Source organism: Megascapheus bottae, chromosome 7 (genome assembly GCF_031878675.1).
Source record: "Megascapheus bottae isolate mThoBot1 chromosome 7, mThoBot2.hap1, whole genome shotgun sequence".
NCBI lineage: Eukaryota > Metazoa > Chordata > Mammalia > Rodentia > Geomyidae > Megascapheus > Megascapheus bottae.
In genome coordinates, this window is record NC_143515.1 from 10,961,134 (window position 1) to 10,983,648 (window position 22,515).

At 38.5% G+C, this 22,515-nt stretch overlaps 1 protein-coding gene across 2 annotated transcripts in view; it reads right to left on the reverse strand.

The window, feature by feature from the left end:
• Positions 1-22,275, reverse strand: part of Mgat4a (alpha-1,3-mannosyl-glycoprotein 4-beta-N-acetylglucosaminyltransferase A) — an 86,364-nt gene extending 64,089 nt beyond the window's left edge. For both annotated transcript variants that reach the window (XM_090336482.1, XM_090336481.1), the window contains exon 1: positions 21,974-22,275. In XM_090336482.1, the coding sequence (XP_090192608.1) occupies positions 21,974-22,067 (94 nt within the window). In that variant the 5' untranslated portion in view covers positions 22,068-22,275. The remainder of the gene's footprint in view (positions 1-21,973) is intronic.
• Between the last annotated feature and the right edge of the window lie 240 nt (positions 22,276-22,515).

Genomic DNA, 22,515 nt, shown 5'->3' on the forward strand with positions numbered 1-22,515 from the left:
ATTTTGCAGTTCTCAAAATTCATTCTTATTTTGCCAAGCTGGTGTGAAGTAATTTAAAATGTCAACCAGAAATGTTAATGAGACTAAAGCAGTTCTGTAAACCTCACAATTAGCAACACTTTTTTTTTAAGTGTCTGGATGGTATAGCCAGTAGGTTTTTATTCAGACTTTAAATATATTAAGCATAGTAGGGGTCGAAACACCTATTTAAGAGTTGTTCTGATAAGCTTTTACTCTAACCTTGGTGTGAAAAAGGTGGCATGGACTGCCCTTTATTTTCTTAGGATTTCAAACCGTTCTTGGATATTGCAGTTTGATAATTTGTTTGGTATGAGTGATCACTCTGTTGGAAGTTTTTTGGATCCTTTTTGGAATTTTGACAACTGGTTTAATTACATGGTTGGTATAAAGCTATATGTAATTGGCAGGCTTATTTATCTGTTGAATTTGGTTAGCTTTAATTGTCCTGTGTTATATAAAGATAAGTTTGCTAAACAATAAATCTGCAGCAATTGAAAAAAAGACATCGTCTACTTCAGCCTAAATAGATCTACCAAACAAGAAATATGTAGAGTAAAAATATGGCTGTTTAGTGTTCAAATTCATATTAAATTTAAAGTTATTTGTCGCTATCATTTATCTTATTTCTGCAGTATTTGCAAAATGACTTACAACTAAAACAAACTGAACCCATACAGTAAATCTGAGCGTTTTTTCCCCTAATGTAATAAGGACTTTAAAAATTGACCTTAGGTTGTCAGGCACAGTGGCTCATGCCTATAATCCCTAGCTACTCAGGAGGCTGAGATCTGAGGATCACAGTTCAAAGCCAGCCAGGGCACTAAAGTCCATGAGACTCTTATCTCCAAAATCACTAGAAAATCAGAAATGGCACTGTGGCTCAAGAGGTAGGGTGGTAGCCTTGAGCTGAAGAGCTCAGGGACAACATCCAGGCCCAGAGTTCAAGTCCCATGACTAACAACAACAACAAAAAAATGAGCTTTGGAAAGCTGTCAAGCTACGCCTATCCATCTCTTCCCATGGTGCTCAGTGCTAACACCAACGTTTAGGAATCCTCACCTCTAGAATTATGACATCTAAGGATACGAAAAATACAGAAATGCAACACTTCATGATTTCATTCTAACAGCTCCTAAATTGTTCTCTACCCTTTATTAAGCCAGCTCTAATTCTGAGGTAAGGGGACAATGAAGATGGGTTTTTGCTTCCAGATAACAGATTGAAGCTGCTATGAATATACAAATTCTAAAGTCATAAATAGACTGAGGTCAACTCTCAGAAATTCTGTAGGCCTTGCTTATCTTTCTGATTTTCACCTTCAGAGTGTGTGTGTGTGTGTGTGTGTGTGTACGTGCGCGCGCAAGCGCTACTATTGGGGCTTAAATTCAGGATATGGGCATTGTCCCTTAGCTTTCTGGCTCAAGTTTGGTGCTGTACCCCTTGAGCCACACCTCCATTTCCAGCATCTTGTTTGTTCATTGGAGATGAGTCTGATGGAGGGCCAGGAGCATAGCCTAATGGTAGAGTGCTCACCTAGCATCCTCGGTACCATATACACAGAAAAAAACCAGAAGTGGTACTGTAGCTCAAGTGGCAGAACACTAGCCTTGATCAAAAACTGTTCAAAGACAGGGCCCAGGCCCTGAGTTCAAGCCCTAGGACAGGCAAAAAAAAAAAGTCTTGTGGACTTTCTTGCCCAAGTTGGCTTCAAAATGCAATCTTCATATCTCAGCCTTCTGGGTAGCTAGCATTACAATACTGAGTCACTAGTGCCCAGCTCCCATTCAATTTTAATACTCTGAAATTCCCCTGCATTTGCTTATTTTGGTTGGTGCTCATCAACTTTCTTCTCTACACAGAGAAGCCTACGTTTTATTTCTCATCTGTTCTCCAGCTCCTCTTATCTTGCTAATTACACACCTATTTTGTGGCTTGTACCATAGTTACACACCTACTTCCTTTCCACTACTGCACCGTGAGTTCTTTGTGGCAGGAGGGTCCCAGACCACCCCCCACCAACATCCCTCCTCCAGGACTAAGGAGATAGTTATTAGCAAAAGGAAAAGGCACATGAATACAAGTTTGAAGGACACCAGGTAAAGTTTCTAGGCGTTATATTTCAGTGGAGTTGTACAGAATACAAATAAACACATGCAAATTGGTGAATAACAGAGAAATTTAAACAACTCAGTGCCTGAGTCTGTTATTGGGAGGTGGTCATGTAACAGCTTTTACTTGGCACATTACAAAATTCCAGGTTCCAAGACAGAAAGTAAATGCTAGTTAAACCACATGGCCTCTACAAATAGTTCAGGCAAAATGAGTCATTCATATTATGTAGGTAAGTATTAATATCAGTATTTATCAGCCAAGTTTCCAGATGCCAGCCAAAGTCCCATCTTGCAAACAGGCCTTTCTGATGGAAATACCACATGAACTTTTCTGGCCCAATAGGAATAGTATTTTAACAGTTATTTTTCTTTTTCCTGTGTCACTGGTCTGCAGGACATGAGCAATTACTAGCAACTAGTCACCCGAGGAAAATAATCTTCAAATTTAAAATTATAAGAAATGGATTGATATCACAAAATGTATCACAACATTTTTATGCCAGTTCTGGAACTTGACCTCAGGGTCTGGACACTGTCCCTGAGCTTTTTTGCTCAAGGTTAGTACGCTACCACTTTTGCCACAGCTCTACTTTCAGCTTTTTGGTGGTTAATTGGAGATAAGAGCCTCATGAGCTTTCCTACTGGTTTTGAACCTCCATTCTCAGATCTCAGCCTCCTGAGTAGCTAGGATTGTAGGCATGAGACACCAGTTTATCACAACATTGTTCATATAGTTTAATAATTTTATAATATAATATTAAAGACCCATTAAAATTCATGGGAAATACTTGTGATATAGTTAGCAAAAACTGAAGGCTACAATATGTATAGCATGAGGAAAATTACATCTTAAGAGAGATATACTAGTATATGTATATAATAATTTTCAGACTTCTTGATCTCAGAATTCCCTTATACACTTCAAAATTAGTAGAGTCCAAAGATCTTTGGTTTATATGAATTTTATCTGTTAACATTTATGATTTTAGAAATTAAAGTTAATAAACATAAAATACTTAAAATGCATTTCAAAGCACATCACGTTAGAATAAGGACCAAGAAAAACAACTTATTTTTCTAAAACAAAAAAATAATGAAAAGAGTGCTATTTGTTCAAAGCCTTTTAATGTCTGACTTCCTAGAAAACAACAACGTGGGGGTTAGGAGGGATGGGTGAAAATGATGAAAGAGGTGATATTGATCAAGTTGCACTGTACTCATAAACTGACATACTGAAGTGTAACCTCTTTGTACAACTACTTAAAGATAATAAAAATGTAATTACAAAGCTAAATTCTACAATCTGCTTCTATTTCTTAGTGCTCCGCCACTTTTGAGCCACAGGGACACTTCGGTTTTCTGGTAGTGAAGTGGAAGTAAGGATCTCATGACTTTGCTTCCCAAGCTGACTTTGAACCAAGATCCTCTGATCTCTGCCTCCTGAGTAGCTATTACAGGCATGAGCCACCAGCACCAGGTAGCTTCTTGAGACTGAAAAAGGCAAACAAGCAAGTAACATGTCAGTATTATTAGTTTAATAGTCATGCTTCATGAACCTCCTGAAATCCTTTGAGATCTACTATCAGAAAAATGAAAGACAGTAAAAGCGGTAGCATTCATCTAGTTACCAGATTCAGTTCACTTGCACTTTAAGATTTTCAAATAGCCAGTTTTTGAGTTCCTATAATCCTGACTACTCAAGAAGCTGCAATCTGAGAATCTAGGTTCCAAGACAACCTAAACACAGAAGCAGAAATGTGTCATAACTGGTAGAGAGGCTACCTTGAGAGAAAAAGCTTAGAAAGAGCACAAGACCCTGAGCTCAAGCCTCACTACTGGCACAAAAAAAATTATGTATTGTTTGTTTATATTAAGTAAAACTGGTTAGTCCCTTTTTTTAATGCTCAAGCCATAACTGGCTTCAGACTACAATGTTCTCTTTACCCATGTATTTTATATACTCTGAGTCTAAAGACTGGACCAAAATCTCTTATCACCCAAGTCTGATAGTAGACTTTCTAAACTAGCATTAAAAAAATTAGTTATGTTCTGTAATAACCCAATATTCCCAATTTAGTCTCCTCTAATATGTCAGCCATGAATAATTTCCTCTCAAGGAATATATCAAGCGTAGATTCCAGACAACCTCTGAGCATAGCACATGCTTAAGATTGGATTAGCTGGCTGTTTTAGCAAATGGATGCTAGCCAACTGAGCTGAACACAAAATAACCACCATACCAAGTCTAGGAAACCAAACTGTCAACTTTAATACATTAGTAAGAAAGACTTTGGCCATAATAGCAAAGACAAATCTATAATCCAGCCCCTATTTAGATGTTGTTTTAAAATTAGGTCCTTATTTACAGTGCCTCAGACCTTAACTGTTTTATTTTGGAAAGCAAAAGCTTTACTATGCTATTATGTGTATATATTTAAACCTAGGAAAGCTAGGGGCAAGGTTCTCTACCCTGATCACCTGCAGGAACATTAGGAATTACTCTGAATTCTGGCCTACATGTAAGGGGAGGCCCATAAATTCTTCTCTTAAAAAGCAATTATGAAGCTGGTCAAAATAGTCAAAAGAGTCATTTCAGTACTCTGCAAATGAACCAAACACATTGAACAGACTGAGAAGTGTTTATTTATAAAAATGACGAACTTGAGCTAGGCACAGCATAGTCTGACTTTGTTGCCAGAAGCTGTCCTCAACCCTCCCCAATTCTGTCACTCTAAAAGGCCAGCAAGGGTGGGGCAGACCTGGAACACCAGCTTCACAGCTACTGCCAGAGGGGACCCAGCTGATTTGGGTATTAGCAGTCCTTGCAACAATAAAGGAGGCAAGTGGACTTGAAGAGCCAGAAGCTCTGCTAGCCTGGTGCTTCTGTTTTACTTGGGGCAGGCTATGAACTGGCAAACTAGCCAGACACTTGGCATGAGTTTTTAGGCGGTAAAGAGCTTTAAAATCTTTTACAGTCGGACACCAGTGGCTCAAGCCTGTATTCTAGCTACTCAAGAGGCTGAGATCTGAGAATCTCAATTTAAAGCCAGCCCAGGCTGGAAAATCCCTGGGACTCTCATCTCCAATTAACCACAAAAATTCAGGAAGTAGAGCTGCGGCTCAAGTGGTAAAATGTGAGCATAAAAGCTTAGGAATTACGCCCAGACCCTGGGTTCAAACCCCAGTACTAGCAAAGGAGCACCTGCACACACATGCACACACATGAAAAGAATCATTTTACAAATCTGAGACTGACTGGAGGCTAGGAGCAGAGAAGTCCAAGTCCCACACCCACTGACCAATAGAATATGTGCATACAGATAAAAGAAGAAACAGCCAAAAAATTATTCTGGAGTACACACACAGATGTAGGCAGGCAAACAGACACAGACACAGACACACAGACACACAGACACACACACACACACACACACACACACACACACACAGGAGAGGAAAGGAGGGGTGGGATACTTACAAGAGGTAAGGGGAAGAGAGCAATAACAAAATCACCACTATCTTCAAGAGCACAAAGTCAAAATCTAGAGCTGAATCAGTATCTAAGATATAAATATAAAATGTCAACAAAACTTTTACAAGACAGGCAGAAAGAAAAAAACAATGCAACCTATAGGCAGTAGTTAATAGAAGGGTTTCTGACTAGTTCCAGCTATGTGCTTAGTAGATGAAGCCTCTAAAACAGATACTATAAACATGCTAAAAGAACTAATACTATATTTAAAGAATTAAAGGAAAATAGGTCAAAATCTAATAGATCAAAATATAGAGAAAAAAGTCAGAAAATATAAAGCAAAATAGAAATTCTAGACTTGTTACAGTGATTAAAAATTTAAAAATTCACTAGCTAGGCTCAACAGATTTCAGATGGCAGAACAGAGGAATCAATGGACCTGGCATCACACTACAAATAATCTAAAGAACATGGAGAAAAATAGATCAAAGGAAACAAAACAGGAAGCTACAGAGCATGATATATCATCAAGTGTGCCCAGAAAGAGAAAAAGTAGTAAAAACAGATATCTACTATGAAAGACGTACAGAAGCTAGGCACATTGACTCATACCTGTAATTCAACCTATTTAGGAGGCTAAAATCAGAAAGACATATTTAAAGGCCGGTCTTAGGAAAAAGTTTTAAAACTCCATTACAACTATTAACAGCCAGACCTTGTGGTACACATCTGCCATCCCAGAGAACATAAATAGGGACTAGGGAAACTCAGTTTCAGACACATGCCCAGACAGAAGCAAGCCCTTGCCACAAAAATAACCAACATTAACAAAAGGCTGGAGGTGAGGCTCAAGTAGTAGACACTACCTAGCAAAGCAAGGCCCTGAGTTCAAATCTTAGCAATGAGAAAAAAAAGAAAAAAATAATTCGCATCACACTGATGTGAGAAACTGGATTCTTCCCTTCTTGAGAAAAGACACCCTCTTAAGATCAAAAACAAGGCAAGGATACATCCCCTCTATCATATTCCAGTATGACATTGACTATAATATTAGAAGTCCTACATAAGGCAATTAAACAACAAAATAAAATACAAAGTGTACAGAGTGAAAAAAAATAAAATTCTCTTTGAGGATAACATGTTTGTCTACATAGAAAATCCAAAGAATATCAGGTCAGGATAATGACTTTTCTTTTTTTTGGGGGGGGGGGGTGGGTCATGGGGCTTGAACTGGGCCTGGATGTTGTCCCTGAGCTCTTCAGTTCAAGGCTACTGCCCTGGCCCCACTTCACATTTTCTAGAGGTTAACTAGAGATGAGTCTCAGGTCCTTTTGTGCCCAGGCTGGCTTTGAACCTTAATCCTCAGATCAGCCTCCAGAGTAGCTAGGATTACAGGTGTGAGCCATAGAGCCCAGCTAACTCTTATTTCTAAGGGGATAAAGCATGAGCTCTAAAGGACTTGGTAATCTAGCAAGTTTGGTTGCAAAAAGGATCTGTGTTAGTCAACTGTCTGCTACCAGTGATAGTCAGGAAAGGTTGTTTTGGTTCATAGTTTTAAAAGTTTCAGGCACTGTTGCTCCGGGCCTTTGGTGAGCTAGCATATCCTATCAGGAGCACATAGTGAATGCAAACATTCACCTTGAGCTGATGGCTCAAACTTGTAATCCTAGTGACTCAGGAAGCTGAGAGATGAGGACTGCGGTTTGAAGCCAACCAGGGCAATCAGTGAAACTTATCTCCATTAAATTACCAAAAATCTAAAAGTAGAGCTGAGAATCTACTGAATGCCAAGGCCCTGAGTTCAAGCCTCAGGACCAATACCAAAACAAACAACAAACCCCATTCATCTCATGCCAAACCAGACAGAAAGCAGAGGAACCCAGGAACCCCTCTGGAGCATGCCTACTGTGAACTAAGGACTTCTCACTAGGCCCCATCTCTTAAAGGTTCTACCACTGCCTAATACTGCCAAGTTGGGGACTTGGGGGGAGGAGGCAATATTTAAGATCCAAACAACAGTAGAACCCAACTAGATCCCAAAAAGCCCAGATGAGATCTTGGAAAAGTAACCGGTTCTCTGGGTTTGTTCAATATTCTCTCAATCACTTTGATCCAGCTTAGCTTGAGTAGACTTAAAAGAAAGCAGTTTTTGTCCAAGTAGGGAAAGAGGAAATAAAACTATCCCTCTTTGCAGATGACATGATTCTGTATTTAAAGAATCCTATAGACTCTACTCCCAAGCTCCTTGAGCTGATTCAAAGCTTTGGAAGAGTAGCAGGCCATAAAATCAACCCTCAAAAATCAACTGCCTTCCTTTATGCCAACATTGAGAGGAACGAGGCAATAATCAGGAAAGAAACTCCTTTCACAATAGCCTCAAAGAAAATAAAGTACCTAGGAATTAGCTTACCTAAGAATGTAAAGGACCTTTTTGATGAAAACTTTAAAACCCTAAAAAAGGAAATTAAAGCAGAACTAAGGAAATGGAAAAACTTCCCATGCTCCTGGATTGGAAGAATCAACATTGTGAAAATGACAATCTTGCCAAGAGCTATCTACAAATCCAACGCAATACCTATCAATATCCCAATGTCATTCTTTAAAGAAATAGAAGAGGCAATCCAAAATTTCATATGGAATAATAAAAGACCCCGTATAGCAAAAACACTTCTTAGCAGAAAGAACAGCGCTGGAGGAATTTCAATTCCAAACTTTAGACTCTATTACAGAGCTATAATTCTCAAAACAGCTTGGTACTGGCACAGGAACAGGCCTGAAGACCAATGGAATAGAACTGAGGACCCAGATATTAAACCACAGACCTATGGCCACCTAATCTTTGACAAGGGAGCCAAAAAAATAGAATGGAAGAAAGACAGCCTCTTCAACAAGTTGTGCTGGCAGAACTGGTTAAGCACCTGCAGAAAACTAAAGCTGGATCCCTCTTTGTCACCTTGCACTAGAATTAACTCCAAATGGATCAAAGACCTGGAGGTAAAAGCTGACATACTGAAAACTCTACAGGAAGGAATAGGAGATACACTAGGCCTCCTTGGCACAGGTCGAAACTTTCTTAATAAAGACCAAGAATCACAACAAATCAGAGAAAGGCTGGATAAGTGGGACTGCATTAAACTGCAGAGCTTTTGTAGGGCAAAGGACATAGCTAGTAAACTAATCAGGAAGCCTACAGAGTGGGAGAAGATCTTCACCAACCAAACAACGGACAAAGGCCTCATATCTAAAATATATCAACAACTCAAAAAATTGAATCACTCCAAAACTAACCTCCAAAGTAACAACCATCCCATTAAAAAATGGGCCAAAGACTTAAAGAGAGTCTTCTCTGAAGAAGAAACAAAAATGGCCTATAGACACATGAAGAAATGCTCAACATCTCTGGTCATAAAAGAAATGCAAATCAAAACAACTCTAAGATTCCACCTCACTCCAGCTAGAATGGCCAAGATCAGGAAAACGAATGACAACAGATGCTGGAGGGGAGGTGGCCAGAAGGGATCACTACTACACTGTTGGTGGGAGTGCAAACTCGTTCAACCACTATGGAAAGCAGTGTGGCAATGCCTCAAAAGGCTAAACATAGAACTCCCCTATGACCCAGCAATTCCACTACTTGGCATTTACCCAACCATCCAGAAACAAGGGCATACTAAATCCACTAGCACAACAATGTTCATTGCAGCACTATTCACCATAGCAAAGATATGGAACCAACCTAGATGTCCCTCAGTTGATGAGTGGATCAACAAGTTGGGGTATTTGTACACAATGGAATTCTATGCTGCTGTCAGAAAGAATGACATCACCCCATTTGTTAGGAAATGGAAAGACTTAGAAAAAATCATATTAAGTGAAGTAAGCCAGACTCAAAGGAACTTAGGCTCAATGGTTTCCCTCATTCGTCATAATCAGTAGAAACCTTGGGCTCTACTAGCAGAGATTTGCAATAGAGCAAAATCTTGATATATAAGGCCATATAATGTGAAGCTAATTGAAAGGACCTCCAGGATAGTGAAACAAAAGCCATATAATGAATGATTGTTGTCCTTAATGTACTATGTTGTCTCTCATCTCCTTTGCTGTCCCTTGGTTATCTCATATTGGTATAGTATCTCACTTTGTTATCTGATATATTGAACTTATTTGTATTTGGATATTTGAAATTTGATAGGGAAGGGGGGAAAACCAAGACGGGTGGGGGGTGTGGGGGGGGAGGGAAACGGGTACCAAGACATGTGAAAGGGTATCAATGTATGTGAATTAATGCACCTTCTATCTGGCAAATATCATGTAACCCTTTTACTAATTACAATAAAAAAAGATATTCTAAAAAAAAAGAAAGTTTTTGTTACCAACTTATTAAGATTTTTAATATCATAGAAAAATAAAAAAATAATTTTCACAATCATAACTTTGAGCAAGTCTAGAAACTAAGGAATGAAACCTATGGTATTGATACCTTTGAATTAAATATAAATATGATCATAAGTTTTACAGTATTTATACTTGCTTTGTCTACTGAGTAAAATGTTTTAAAATTCAAAACAGTGACTTTTACTATCAAGCAACACATAAGACAAAAAGACATTCATATACATGCATAAATGCGATATCAGCATCTCCTATGCCCCCAAAGTACTTATTCAAGAGATATTTTACAAGAAACTTAAGATAATAAAGTAATGACACTCTCCATCAACCAGCTCCACCAGAATCTTCAGATATTACCATTACTGCCAACGTACCAACTCTTAGAGCTAACAAATTTTTTAGTCCCTATTGCCTCCTAATTATCTCTGTCCCTTCCAGCACCCCTTTCATAAAAAGAGAGGAACTCTTCAGGCCAAACTCTCTGGCCCACCTGATCAAACTCTGTCATTCAATCGTCCACCACTCAGACATACCTTGTTTCAATCCAGTGTTATTGCAGGGAATGCCCGTCTTCTAATTCCTATTCCCCTTCTAGAAAACTTGAATAAGAAGCCTTCCCTTATCAGAATGCGCTGCTTTTACCTCAGTCCAATGGCAGCTCTCTGCCTGCACTTCAGTGAGTGACACTGCTTATTCTGACACTCTTGCTGCCCTTTCACAGTGACCACCTTCAGCAGGCAGGTTTTTTATCACAGCCTCTTTGCCTTCCATCATTCAGTGCAAAAGCACACAGAATTCTAGCAATGTGGGGAAAGGGTATGTAGAAAGGCTAAATACCAACTTCATGAAACAAAATGAACCTAAGACCTGGTTCCTTCAGAGAAGCACCATGAGAAAGACTCCTTTTTAAAAAGATGTTGATAACCCAAAGAATTTAGTCACAGAAGAGGAGGAGAGGCACTGGACTATGCTATTGGTTACATGCTCTGACAACCCAGCACTTTTCACACTTAGGTTATACTTGAATTAAAAGTTATACATTTACTTAAAAAAAAAAGCTCTTCTGAAAACAATGTCTGAACCTACTGAACTAAAGACAGATTTATATGCCAACTTTGCTTTCTCTTAACTAGAATATCCTATCATCTCAATTGTGCAGGAAAAAGAAAAAAATAAACCCAGCATGTAAATATTTGTGTATTTGCTTGTGTGCTGATCCTGAGGCTAGAACTCAGAGCCTTGGTGTTCTCCCTGAGCTATTTTGCCCAAGGTTAGTGCTATACCACTTGAGCCACAGCTCATTTCCGATGTCTGTTTTTGGTGTTTTGGTGGTGGTTAATTGTGGTTAATTGGACTAAGAGTCTCCTGAAATTTTTTGAGTAGGCTGGCTTTGCACTTTGACCCTCAGATCTCAGCCTCTTGAGTAGCTTGAATTACAAGTGTGAGCCACCAGAGCTCAACAACATTTAATATTTTTATAACTGGAATAATCAACTTCAGAAAAATGGAATAATGACTACAATTTTTGTTAATTTCTAACTTCAAATTTTGGTTGATGAATTGACTAATCGGACAGGGTTTCACTATGCAGTCTAGACTGACCTCGAATTCACACTCCTCCTGCCTTAGCCTCCTCAGTATGAACCACCATGCACAGCTTGATCCATTTTTTATCTTTACATTTTGTCAACTAAAAGTTATGTTTAAAGGTAAACAAAATATAGTTCAGAAAAAAGTGACATCGATTCTGCTTTTCTTGAACAGGGCACTTAAAACTAAATGTTAATCAAATCAGCTCTTTCCAGAATTTCATGCTTGCAACATAAAGGGGAATTCTTCTTCCAAAAATTAACTTCTTAATTTCCCATGAAAATTAAGGCCAGTCATGTACGGTGGCTCATGCCTGTAATCCTAGCTACTCAGGAGGCTGAGCTCTCAGGATCAAGGTTCAAAGCCAGCGTGGGCACAAAAGGACCTGAGACTCTTATCTACAATTAACCTCTAGAAAATGGAAATGGGGCTTGGCTCAAGGGTAGGATGGTAGCCTTGAGCTGATGAGCTCAAGGATAATAACAGTCAAGCCCAGGGGTAGGGAGGTAGCCTTGAGCTGAAGAGTTTAGGGACAGCGCCCAGGCAGACATCAAACCCAATGACCCACAAAAAAAAAAAAAAAAAAGAAAGAAAGAAAGAAAATTAAGGCTAAAATTAGACCTTAAAATGAAACTGTAAACTAGACTTCCATTATTCAAAGCCCTAACATAAACCTTATAAAGTATACTAAAAGAATACTAAAAAGTGAATAACTACTGAGTAGCTGAGAAGAAACAATGAACTATTAATAAATATGCAGTGATTTCTAGGATATAGTGTCAAGTGAAAGAGGCAATGGACAAATGGTCTTCCGTATGCTACTCTTCATCTAAAAACAAGGAGGAAATAAGGAAATGTTCAGGTATCTCACCTTGTGCAACAAGAAAGCTAGGCAGGTTAAACAAAGTAATAACTGAATGGCTATATAGTGTAGTTAGATAGAAGCTAGGTGGAAAGAAGGGAGACAGTATGGTTTTAATTTTTTTAAGTTCTGACTTAATATAATTAAGATTTTGTTTCACAGAACCAAAATGTAAAAAAAATTCAATTAGACAAAAAGGGGAAAACCCAAAATGGAATATGAACAATAATGGACCTAAATTTATTATAAATAAATAATAGCAGAGAAAAAGACGAGACTAAGAAAAAAAGCCAAGTAACTTTGAGAAATTGCAGTAGACTAGATTACAAGACTAAAAAGAAAAAACTGTGTATAAATGTTGGGTCCTAGTAAAACTAAGTTTCACTTGACTATGGACAAAATTCCAATTAACAAGTGTAAATTAAAATGAATGGTAGACAATGTATTTGGCCAATGTACAATAGTTTCTGTGACACTGTATCTGATTTTGCTACCTTGTGTCTTACATATACATTTATCTAAGTTAGGGAAGGGAAGGGAGACAAAGGGCGAAAGGCGAACCAATACAACAGCGATCCTCACAAGACACTATGTTGGAAATGATCTTTACAACTTGGGGGGAGGGAAAGTAGGAGAAAAACAATGGAGAACATAACAATGTTTGACAAGAAATGTACTCCATTACATATGTAGCTATAACCCTCTATACATCACATTGACAATAAAATTAAATGTTAAAAAAAGCATATGAAGAAAGGTTAGAAAAAGATAATGGTAAATTTCAAACTAAAAAAAGTTTCAACACATTTGCTATTGTTTAAATTATTTAGTTCTTCCTAGTTTTTCAGCTTTCCTCCCCTACAATGGGCTAGAAATGGTCACTAATGCATCCCAGAACCTAACAGTGCCCAGCAACAGAAGAAAATTTCAGTGAGCTAGAAGGATGATGACATACTCCAAATCTTACACTTGTTATCCATTTCCTTTATGTCCTAGTAAGCTTTGTTTATTCTACAAACAAAAATGTCTAAAAATTTATTTATTGCTCTTGTTTACAAATAAGACATCACTTTTAATAAGATGGTTTAATGTTTATATCAGAAAAATCAATCTTACCTTTCTATGGATTCGTGCAGCTGCTTAGTGCTGACGCTTAGTCCCAGGGAAGTGAGGATGGAACAGAGGTCAGTATACTGAGACTACTGAGGCATTAACAGCCCTCTCAGGGACTTATGGGGCAGTAGTTCCATACCAGAGAAGCAGAATCAGGGGAAGGTAAAACTCCTATTCCCATCTACTGCTCGACTCCCAGAGTAGTGTCAACTCAGAGATGCTTCTCACTGTCCCCACTCCCTGGTTCAAAAATATTGCCTGAAACCATACAGTTCCTATTCTCTTCCCAAAGGAACTGACTTCATCTGAAACAGCCTGGACAAGACGGGAACTTGGAGAAACAGACATCTAATAGAAGCACAGACTGGGGCGGGAAGTTTGGCCTAGTGGTAGAGTGCTTGCACAAAGACTCAGATTTGATTCCTTGGTACCACATACATAGAAAAAAGCCAGAACTGGTGTTGTGGCTCAAGTGGTAGAGCTCTAGCCTTGAGAAAACTCAAGGACAGTACTCAGCCCCTGAGCCCAAGCCCAGGACTGGCAAGAAGAAAAAAAAAGAAAAAGCACAGTCTAAGGAATAGCTAGTTTGGAGGAAAAAAACTAAAAAGAGTTAAAAGATAGAAGGAGCCCTATCAGGTCAAATAAATATTAAACATGGAACCACAATGTGATTACTCTGTAGCTGAATTACTATAAAAAAGAAATCAGCCAATAAAATGGAAGAGACCTCTACTAGAAACAATGGTTTAGAAGACTATGGGCAAATCCACAGCTGTGCCACCCCAAGAAGCAACATCATATGCAACACTTTTAGAGGAACAGGTGTTGCATTAATCAAGCCAATCACTTAGCAAATAACTGTAAGTCCTAAGGACAAGGAGAATCATTAAAATGTATTTACATAAAATGTTCACTATCCAGCAAAGAATTATATGCAAAGAAACAAGAAGCATGTGGGGGGGGGGGGAAATCACACAACAGAAAATGCCCAAGACTGCTACCAGATAATGGATTTAAGAGTATGTTCCATGACCAGAAGCTTATTTAAGGAAGTATGAAGTCACTGGTTTATACCCATAGTCCTAGCTTATCAAGAGGCAGAAATCAGCAGGGCGCTGCTGGCTCATGCATGTAATCCTAGCTACTCAGGAGGCTAACATCTGAGGACTGTGGTTCAAAGCCAGCCCAGGCAGGAGACTCTTTATCAATGAACTACTCAGAAAAAGCTGGAAGTGGCTCAAGTGGTACAGTGCTTGCCTTAAGCAGAAAGAAGCTCGAGAACAAAGCTCAGGCCCAGAGTTCAAGACCTATGACCAGCAAAAACAAAAAGCGGAAATCAAGAGGATTATGGTTAAGGCTAGCCTGAGAAAAAAGTTTACAAGATCTATTCGTGTAAATAGATCTTGTAAACTTTGGACATGGCAGTCCAGGCCTGATATCCTAGCTACACAGATAGCTGAGATCAGGAGGATTACAATCCATGTTTGTGTGACCTTTTCTGGTCAGTGGCATGCTCCTTTCACCTTAGCTATCAGAAACAGAGTTTAGTCCAAGTTAGTCCTGCCAAAAAAAAGGAAGACCTATCTCAAAAATGACCACAGCACAAAGGGCTAGAGGCATGGCTCAGGCAATAAATAGTTCAAGAAGTACAGCTGAGAGTGGTGGCTCACACCTGTAATCCTAGCTACTCAGGAGGCTGAGATCTGAGGATCGCAGTTCAAAGTCAGCCTGGGCACTAAAGTCCCTGAGACTCTTATCTCCAATTAACCTCTAGGAAACGAGAAGTGGGGCTGTGGCTCAAGGGCAGTAGCCTTGAGCTGAAGAGTTCAGGGACAGCATCCAGGCCCAGAGTTCAAGCTCAATGACCAACAAAAAAAAAAAAAAAGTATAATACCTACCTACAGCACCTGCCTAGCAAGCACAAATCCCAGAGTTCAAGCCTGAGTATCATTCAAAAAAAAAAATCTGGACATCCATGGCTCACATTTATAATCCTAGCTACTTCGGAAGCTAAAATCAGAGAACTGCAATTTGAAGCTGGTACACATACACACAGTCATCCATCCTAGTTTCTCAAGAAAATCCTGATAAACTGGACAAGACTGGCTCACCTGTAGTCCTAATTACTCAAGAGTCTAAGATCTGAAGATTGAAGTTGACGCCCAGCCCAGGCAGAAAATTCTGTGAAACTTGATTTCTAAATTAATAGCAAATACCAAGCCTTAGAGGTATTGCTTAAGAGATAGCACATCAGCCAAACAAGCATGAGGACTTTAGTTCAAACCCCAGTATAACAAGAAATAAAAATAAAACAAAAATCCCTGACTAATATAACAGTAGAATTGAACTGGCAGAGGAAAGGATTAATGTCAATAGAAATTATGTTAGCTGAAGAATAGAGAAGAGAATGAAGAAAATGAACAAAGCCTCAGATTTACTGCAATATCGTATATGTAGTAGGAACACAAAAAAGAGGAGTAAGGTGAAGAAAAATATACTTGGCATTTGGTGGAATACTTCACAAATTTACTGAAAAATAACTTGCCTATCTAGAGCTCAAAAAAATCCAAGCAGAATAAACACAGAGCCCCACAAATATACAATGGTAAAACAATAAATTAAACAAAAGAATACCTTGAGGGGCCAGGAGTTTGGCCTAATGGTAGAGTGCTTGCTTAGCATGCAGGAAGACCCAGGTTCAGTTCCTCAGGGAACCCAATAAGATTAATAGCCGATTCTCAGAAGACACAGAAGTTAGAAGTCAGTGCTCAAAAACAAAACAATAACACTGTCAACCAAGAATACGTGTTGGAAAGATATGGAAAGATATCCTTCAAAATTAAAGGTGAAATAAAAACATTCCAAAATAAACAGAAGCTGAGAGAATTTACCAAAGGGAATCCTTCAGACTAGAAGTGATCCCATACCAAGAGCATCCAAAATCATGTAACTAATGCACTATGGATGCATGCACTATTCCTCCCTTTCAGTTTTACTGATTTAAAAAGCAAGTGTAGGGGCCAGGAGTTTGGCCTAGTGGTAGAGTGCTTGCCAAGCATGCACAAGGACCCGGGGTTTGATTCCTTGGTACCACATACACAGAAAAAGCTGGAAATGGTGCCATGGCTCAAGTGGTAGAGCCCTAGCCTTGAGAAAGCCCAAGTAAGGACAGTGTTCAGGCCCTGAGTTCAAGTTCCAGGATTGGCAACAAATAAATAAATATACAAATATAAAAAGATATACAAAGCAAGTGTATAAAATGGCATACAGATATAATGTATTGTGCCTGTAACATATGGAAATACATGAATAATATAACAGTAATAGCACAAAGGAGAAGAATGTAAATACAATTAAAATGGACTAAGGAAACAATGACAGATGGTAAGATCATAATTATAACAATACATAATGACATATGGTAAAATCATAACAATACTCCATTCAGCTTATAACATTAATAGATGTAAATACATGCAACAATAACACCAGGAAAAAAGGGTAAAGAGAATAAAGCTACATCAAAGTAATGTTACTGGAATTCAGCTAATATAATTCTGAAGCTAATTTTGCTAAGTTCAAAAATTGTAAGAGAATACCCCAAGCTTGGCAGGTGGTGTACAGCTGTAATCCTCAGCTTCTTGAGAGGTGAAGGCTGGAGGTTCATGATTCAAAGCAAGCTTAAGCAATGCTATCACAAGACCCCTTTCTAAATTAATAGGCTAAGTTCCTGAGTTCAAACCTTTGTATTATGACAAGAACTAAAAAAAAAAATTCTAAAAATCATAGAAGTCAAGCAGTCAAGGAAAATTTCAAGGAATAAAAAAAATGTATGTGAGGGGGGGGGGAAATGGGGACCATGACATGAGAAAGGGTATCAATGTATGTGAAGTAATGTAATGCAGCTTCTATCTGGTGAATATAATGTAACCCTTCTATTAAAAAATATATGAAGGGCCGGGAGTTTGGCCTAGTGGTAGAGTGCTTGCCTAGCATGCACGAAGACCAGGGTTCGATTCCTCGGCACCACATATGTAGCAAAAAGCCAGAAGTGGTGCTGTGGCTCAAGTGGTAGATCCCTAGCCTTGAGAAAACCCAGGGACAGTGCTCAGGCCCTGAGCTCATGCCCAGGACTGGAAAAAATAAATAAATAAATAAATAAATAAAAATATATGAAAAAAAAAAGTATATGTATGCAGGTGGTGGTGGCTCAGGCCTATAATCCCAGCTACACAGAAGGCTGATAGCTAGGATTAGAGTCTGAAGCCTGCCAGGGCAGGAAAATCTATGAGACTCTTATCTCCAAATAATCATCAAAGACCAGAAGTGGAGCTCAAGTGGGACAGTGCGAGTCTTGAGCAAGAAGGCTCAAGGACAACACTCATGCCCTGAGTTCAAGTCCCAGGATCTGAACCAAGAGGAGGAGGGGGAAAGGAGGGAAGAAACGGAGGGAAAGGAACGGAAGAAAAGAAAGAAGGAAAAAAGAAATAAAGAAAAAGAGAGAAAGAAGAAAGACAGAAAGTGAGAAAGTAAGAGAGGGAAGGGACTGGGAGTGGCCTAGCGGTAGAGCACTTGCCTAGCATGCAGGAAGCCCTGAGTTCAAGTCCTCAGTACCACATACTCAGAAAAAGCCAGAAATGGTGCTGTGGCTCAAGTAGTAGAGCATTAGCCTTGAGCAAAAAAAAAAAAAAAAAAAAAAAAGTATTCAAGAACAGTGCCCAGGCCCTGAGTTCAAGCCCCAGGACTGGCTAAAAGATGAGAGGGAGAAGGAGAGAGGAGGAGGGAGAAATAAGAGGCATGAGACATAAAAAAATGGCAGAAATAAATCTTCACTACATCAAAATTAAATACAAATAAACTAAAAGTTAGAGACTATCAGAGTGGACTTTAAAAGTATGAACCAGAGGCTGAGAGCTGAGGATCACCGTTCAAAGCCAGCCCAGGCATGAAAGTCCCCATGAGACTCCAATTAATTGAAACTTGTACTGTGGCTTAAGTGGTAAAGCACTAGTCTTGAGCACAAAGAGGCCCAGAGATAGCGCCCAAGCCCTGAGTTCAAGCCCTACAATCAACCCCCCCACACACAAAAACAGCTGGACGCAGTGGCTCACACCTGTAATCCCGGCTACTCAGGAGGCTGAGATCTGAGGATCAAGGTTCAAAGCCAGCCCAGCCACAAAAGGACCTGAGATTCTTATCTCCAATTAACCTCTAGAAAAGGATAGTGGGGCTTGGCTCAAGAGTAGGGTGGTAGCCTTGAGCAGAAGAGCTCAGGGACAACACCCAGACCCAAGGGTAGGGTCACAGCCTAGAGATGAAGAGCTCAGTGACAACGCTCAGGTCAAATTCAAGCCCAAGCCCCATCAAAAAAAAAAAAAAGAATGATCTAATCATACATAGTCCACAGGAAACTATTATGGATTCAAAGACACAAATAGATTGAAGTAAAAAAACGAATTAAAAATGTACAATTTTCAACCAATTTGATTCAGCCACTAAGATAAATATTCTGGCCATTTCTCAAATGATTAATCATAGAATTTCTTGTATGATTCAACAGTTCTACTCAGAAAATACCTGAAAGCAATGTCTGTACAAAAATAAGTGCATGTGCACATACACATTCCTTGATATGTAAAGAATATTTGAAGCAGCATTAATCATTTATAAGAGTCAAGAGGTAGAAACAACCCAAATGTCCATTAACGGATGAATGAAAAGCTGACTGAGAGTGACATCCACAGATGGGAACATTACTCACTGTGAAAAGAAAGACTGAAAAAATGACACAACACAGATGAGCCTTGAAAACATGCTAAATAAAAAAGGCAGTTATAACAGATCATACATTACACAATTTCATTTCTATGAAAACTCAGAATAAGCAAATCTACAGAGGCAGAAAGCAGATTAGTAGCTATCTGGTATAGCAAGGAGAGATGAGTGAAACCTAAGGTAGTAATATCTAAAGCGTAGAGAATTTTGTTTCCTTTTTTTTTTTTTTTTTGCAGTGCTGGGGTGGGAGGGGGAAGATGGGGCCTTGACCATATTAGGCAAACATTTGACCTATAAGCTACATCCCTAGCCCAACAGAATTATTTGAGTGGCAAAAATACTCTAAACTTGACTGTGGTGATGGTTGCACTATCTATGACCAAAGTAAGAAACAGGTGAATTTGTTTAGTCTGTAAATTATGTATCAAGAGCTAAGAGCACAAGCTCTGAAGTCTGCCTCCCTGAATTCAAACAAACTCCTCTACCACTTAATGCATGGTCTCAACAACTTTGCCTTGATTTCCTCATCTACAAAGAGGAGGCAGTATTTCCCAGGATTATTATCCCTGTAAGATTTATGGCACATAAATCTTTTAAATGACAGATACATGTTTAGAAAAGGCAAGCATTATTATTGCATCTATCTCATCTATTTGTTGCTATCATATGATTACATGAATTACTTCCTTCCTAGTCCCTGCTCAAAGGCATTAAGTTTCTTATCCTTTTCATATTCATCGCATGTAATAATAGTGCTAAACACAGGACACATTTTTGCAAGGGACCAATGAATGAATGACGAAACTATCAGTCCAACAATGTCAATATCTCCAAAACAAAAATTAGAGAACACAAAATTGAATATGTAAAATCTGGCCTGTCCTGGAGAATGGAGAATCCAGGCTGCCTGTATGAACTATCGAAAAAGAAATCCAAATACTATACAGCTAGAGTGGTTGCATAAACAACAGCAATTCAAGCCAGGGGATTTTACACAATCATAACAGAAGACCTGTGTTTATCCCTGAAAGAATCTGGATAAAACATTAAGAAGACCTAAGCAGAAGAGCATGTACAAAAATTGTAGAGCTAGTCAAAGAGTAATAATCACATGGATAAAGAACCTTTACATTCTTCAAATTCATTTTGATATTAAAAACAGTTTAATAAGAAAAAAATATTTCTAATGCCTTTATCTAGGACACAAGATAAATAAAATAAATAAAAAATACAGATACAATGAGCTGAGTCAATTTCTCCATTACTGTTATTTTCTGAATAGGCATATTTCTAGATATTGAGGAAAAAAAAGAATATTTTTTGCTATGGTAAATTCTCTTTAGTAGACTTTTAGCACACAATTGTTTTGCTTATGCCTAGGACAATAGATAAAATGAAGTATTCAAGAATCTTTCTAATAATATTTTCATTTGGAACAATTAAAAAATGACATATGGCTAGAGTTGTGGCTCACGTGGTAGAGCATTCACCTAGCAAACACAAGGCCCTGCCTGAGTCAAAGCTCCAATACTGCAAAAAAAAACCCGAAAATCTGAAATCACTCAATATTTGTGTACAAATTTTTCTTTAGCATTTTTTTTGCTTATTTTTCCCTAAGCGTCCCCAAATTAGAGCCCAATTCTGCAAAACATGAGAAATACCACCATTCTTGCCAAAAGCACAGAATATGTTTTTGTTTATATCTGCTTATTTTATATACATATGCACATAATATAAAATACACATGGACAGACACACATACTTGTTTATATACAAGCATACATCAGGAAAAAAAAACAGTCATCCAACAATCCTTTCAATTGTGACATGAATTAATAAGATGAAGAGAATCTTCAAATACTCAGCCCCTCCACCTTTCTTAGTGTCAACATTCCTTAAATTAATATTTAAGGAATTTAAGTAAAAGGAATTTACTCTAAATACTTTCTCTTCCAAAGAAAAAAATAGGGTAAGAGGAGGGTTAGGGAGAAGAAATGCATCATTGGGAAATTTAATTCCAAATGACAGCTAACTTACCTTTAAAACTCAATAGAAGAAATTGAGCTTTCTTTTTAATATTCCAATGACAATTCTCATCGCCCACTTCTTAAATACTTTTACAGTTTAAACAGTTTAAATGATTAACTATATAATGTCAAATCACTAGCATATGGCTTGTAAATTTCATGAAGACTCTGAATGTGCATTTTTAAGTGTTTTATACAACACCCAGACCAAGATTATTAAGCAGAGAGCAAGCAACATGCAACTTGCTATTATACTGAACTTATGCATTCCTGCATCAATTAAAATGTCAAAAGCCAGGCAAGCATTAGTAGCTCATGCCTGTAATGCTAGTTACTTCTCAGGCTACTGAGATCTGAAAATCATGGTTCAAAGCCAACTCAGAGAAATCCATGAGTCTCTTATCTCCAATTAACTATCAAAAGCCAGATAGATGTAGAGCTGTGTCTCAAGTGGTAGAGCCCTAGCCTTGAATAAAAAAAAAGCTCAGGAGCAGCAGCCAGGCCCTGAGTTCAAGCCCAGGCCCAACACACACAGACAGACACAGAGACACACACACCTCAAAAGAGGAAATTTGTACATCATGCAAACTTCCAGAGCCATCTTCCTTACCTTTCCCATTTTGCCATGTAGTATACCAAGACAAAGTAAGGAACGATGTGATAAACGCTAAAGCAGTGGCTACAGTTCCATTTCGGAGCCTCATCTCATTTCACCATCACACTGGTTCATATGTTTGTGATGACAACAAAGGACTCTTCTTTTTAGCCTGAAGTCAACTGAATCCAGTACTTCTGGCTTGGTGAGGGAGGTTCATGTCAGGTGTTCGGCAGAAAGAGTCTAGCAGCAATCCCATTCACATCTGCTACTCAATTCTCTTCAGTTTTCATATGCTGATGTCTCAGGTTTTCTTCTTCGTGTTTGGGGTAGGGGGGATAAAGAAAATGAAACATTATAAACAGACTTTTGGTACAATATTTTATGAAATCATCTCTACAACTAACCAACTCACTGGACTAGAATTATATGGTCTTCCCCCTCAAGGACAAAAGCTTTAAACTATATTCCCTCCTTGCCGGTTTTCTTTTGTCGGTGAAAAAAAAAAGTCATGATTACCCATTTAAAGAGAAAATTTTTTTCTGAGTAACAATCTT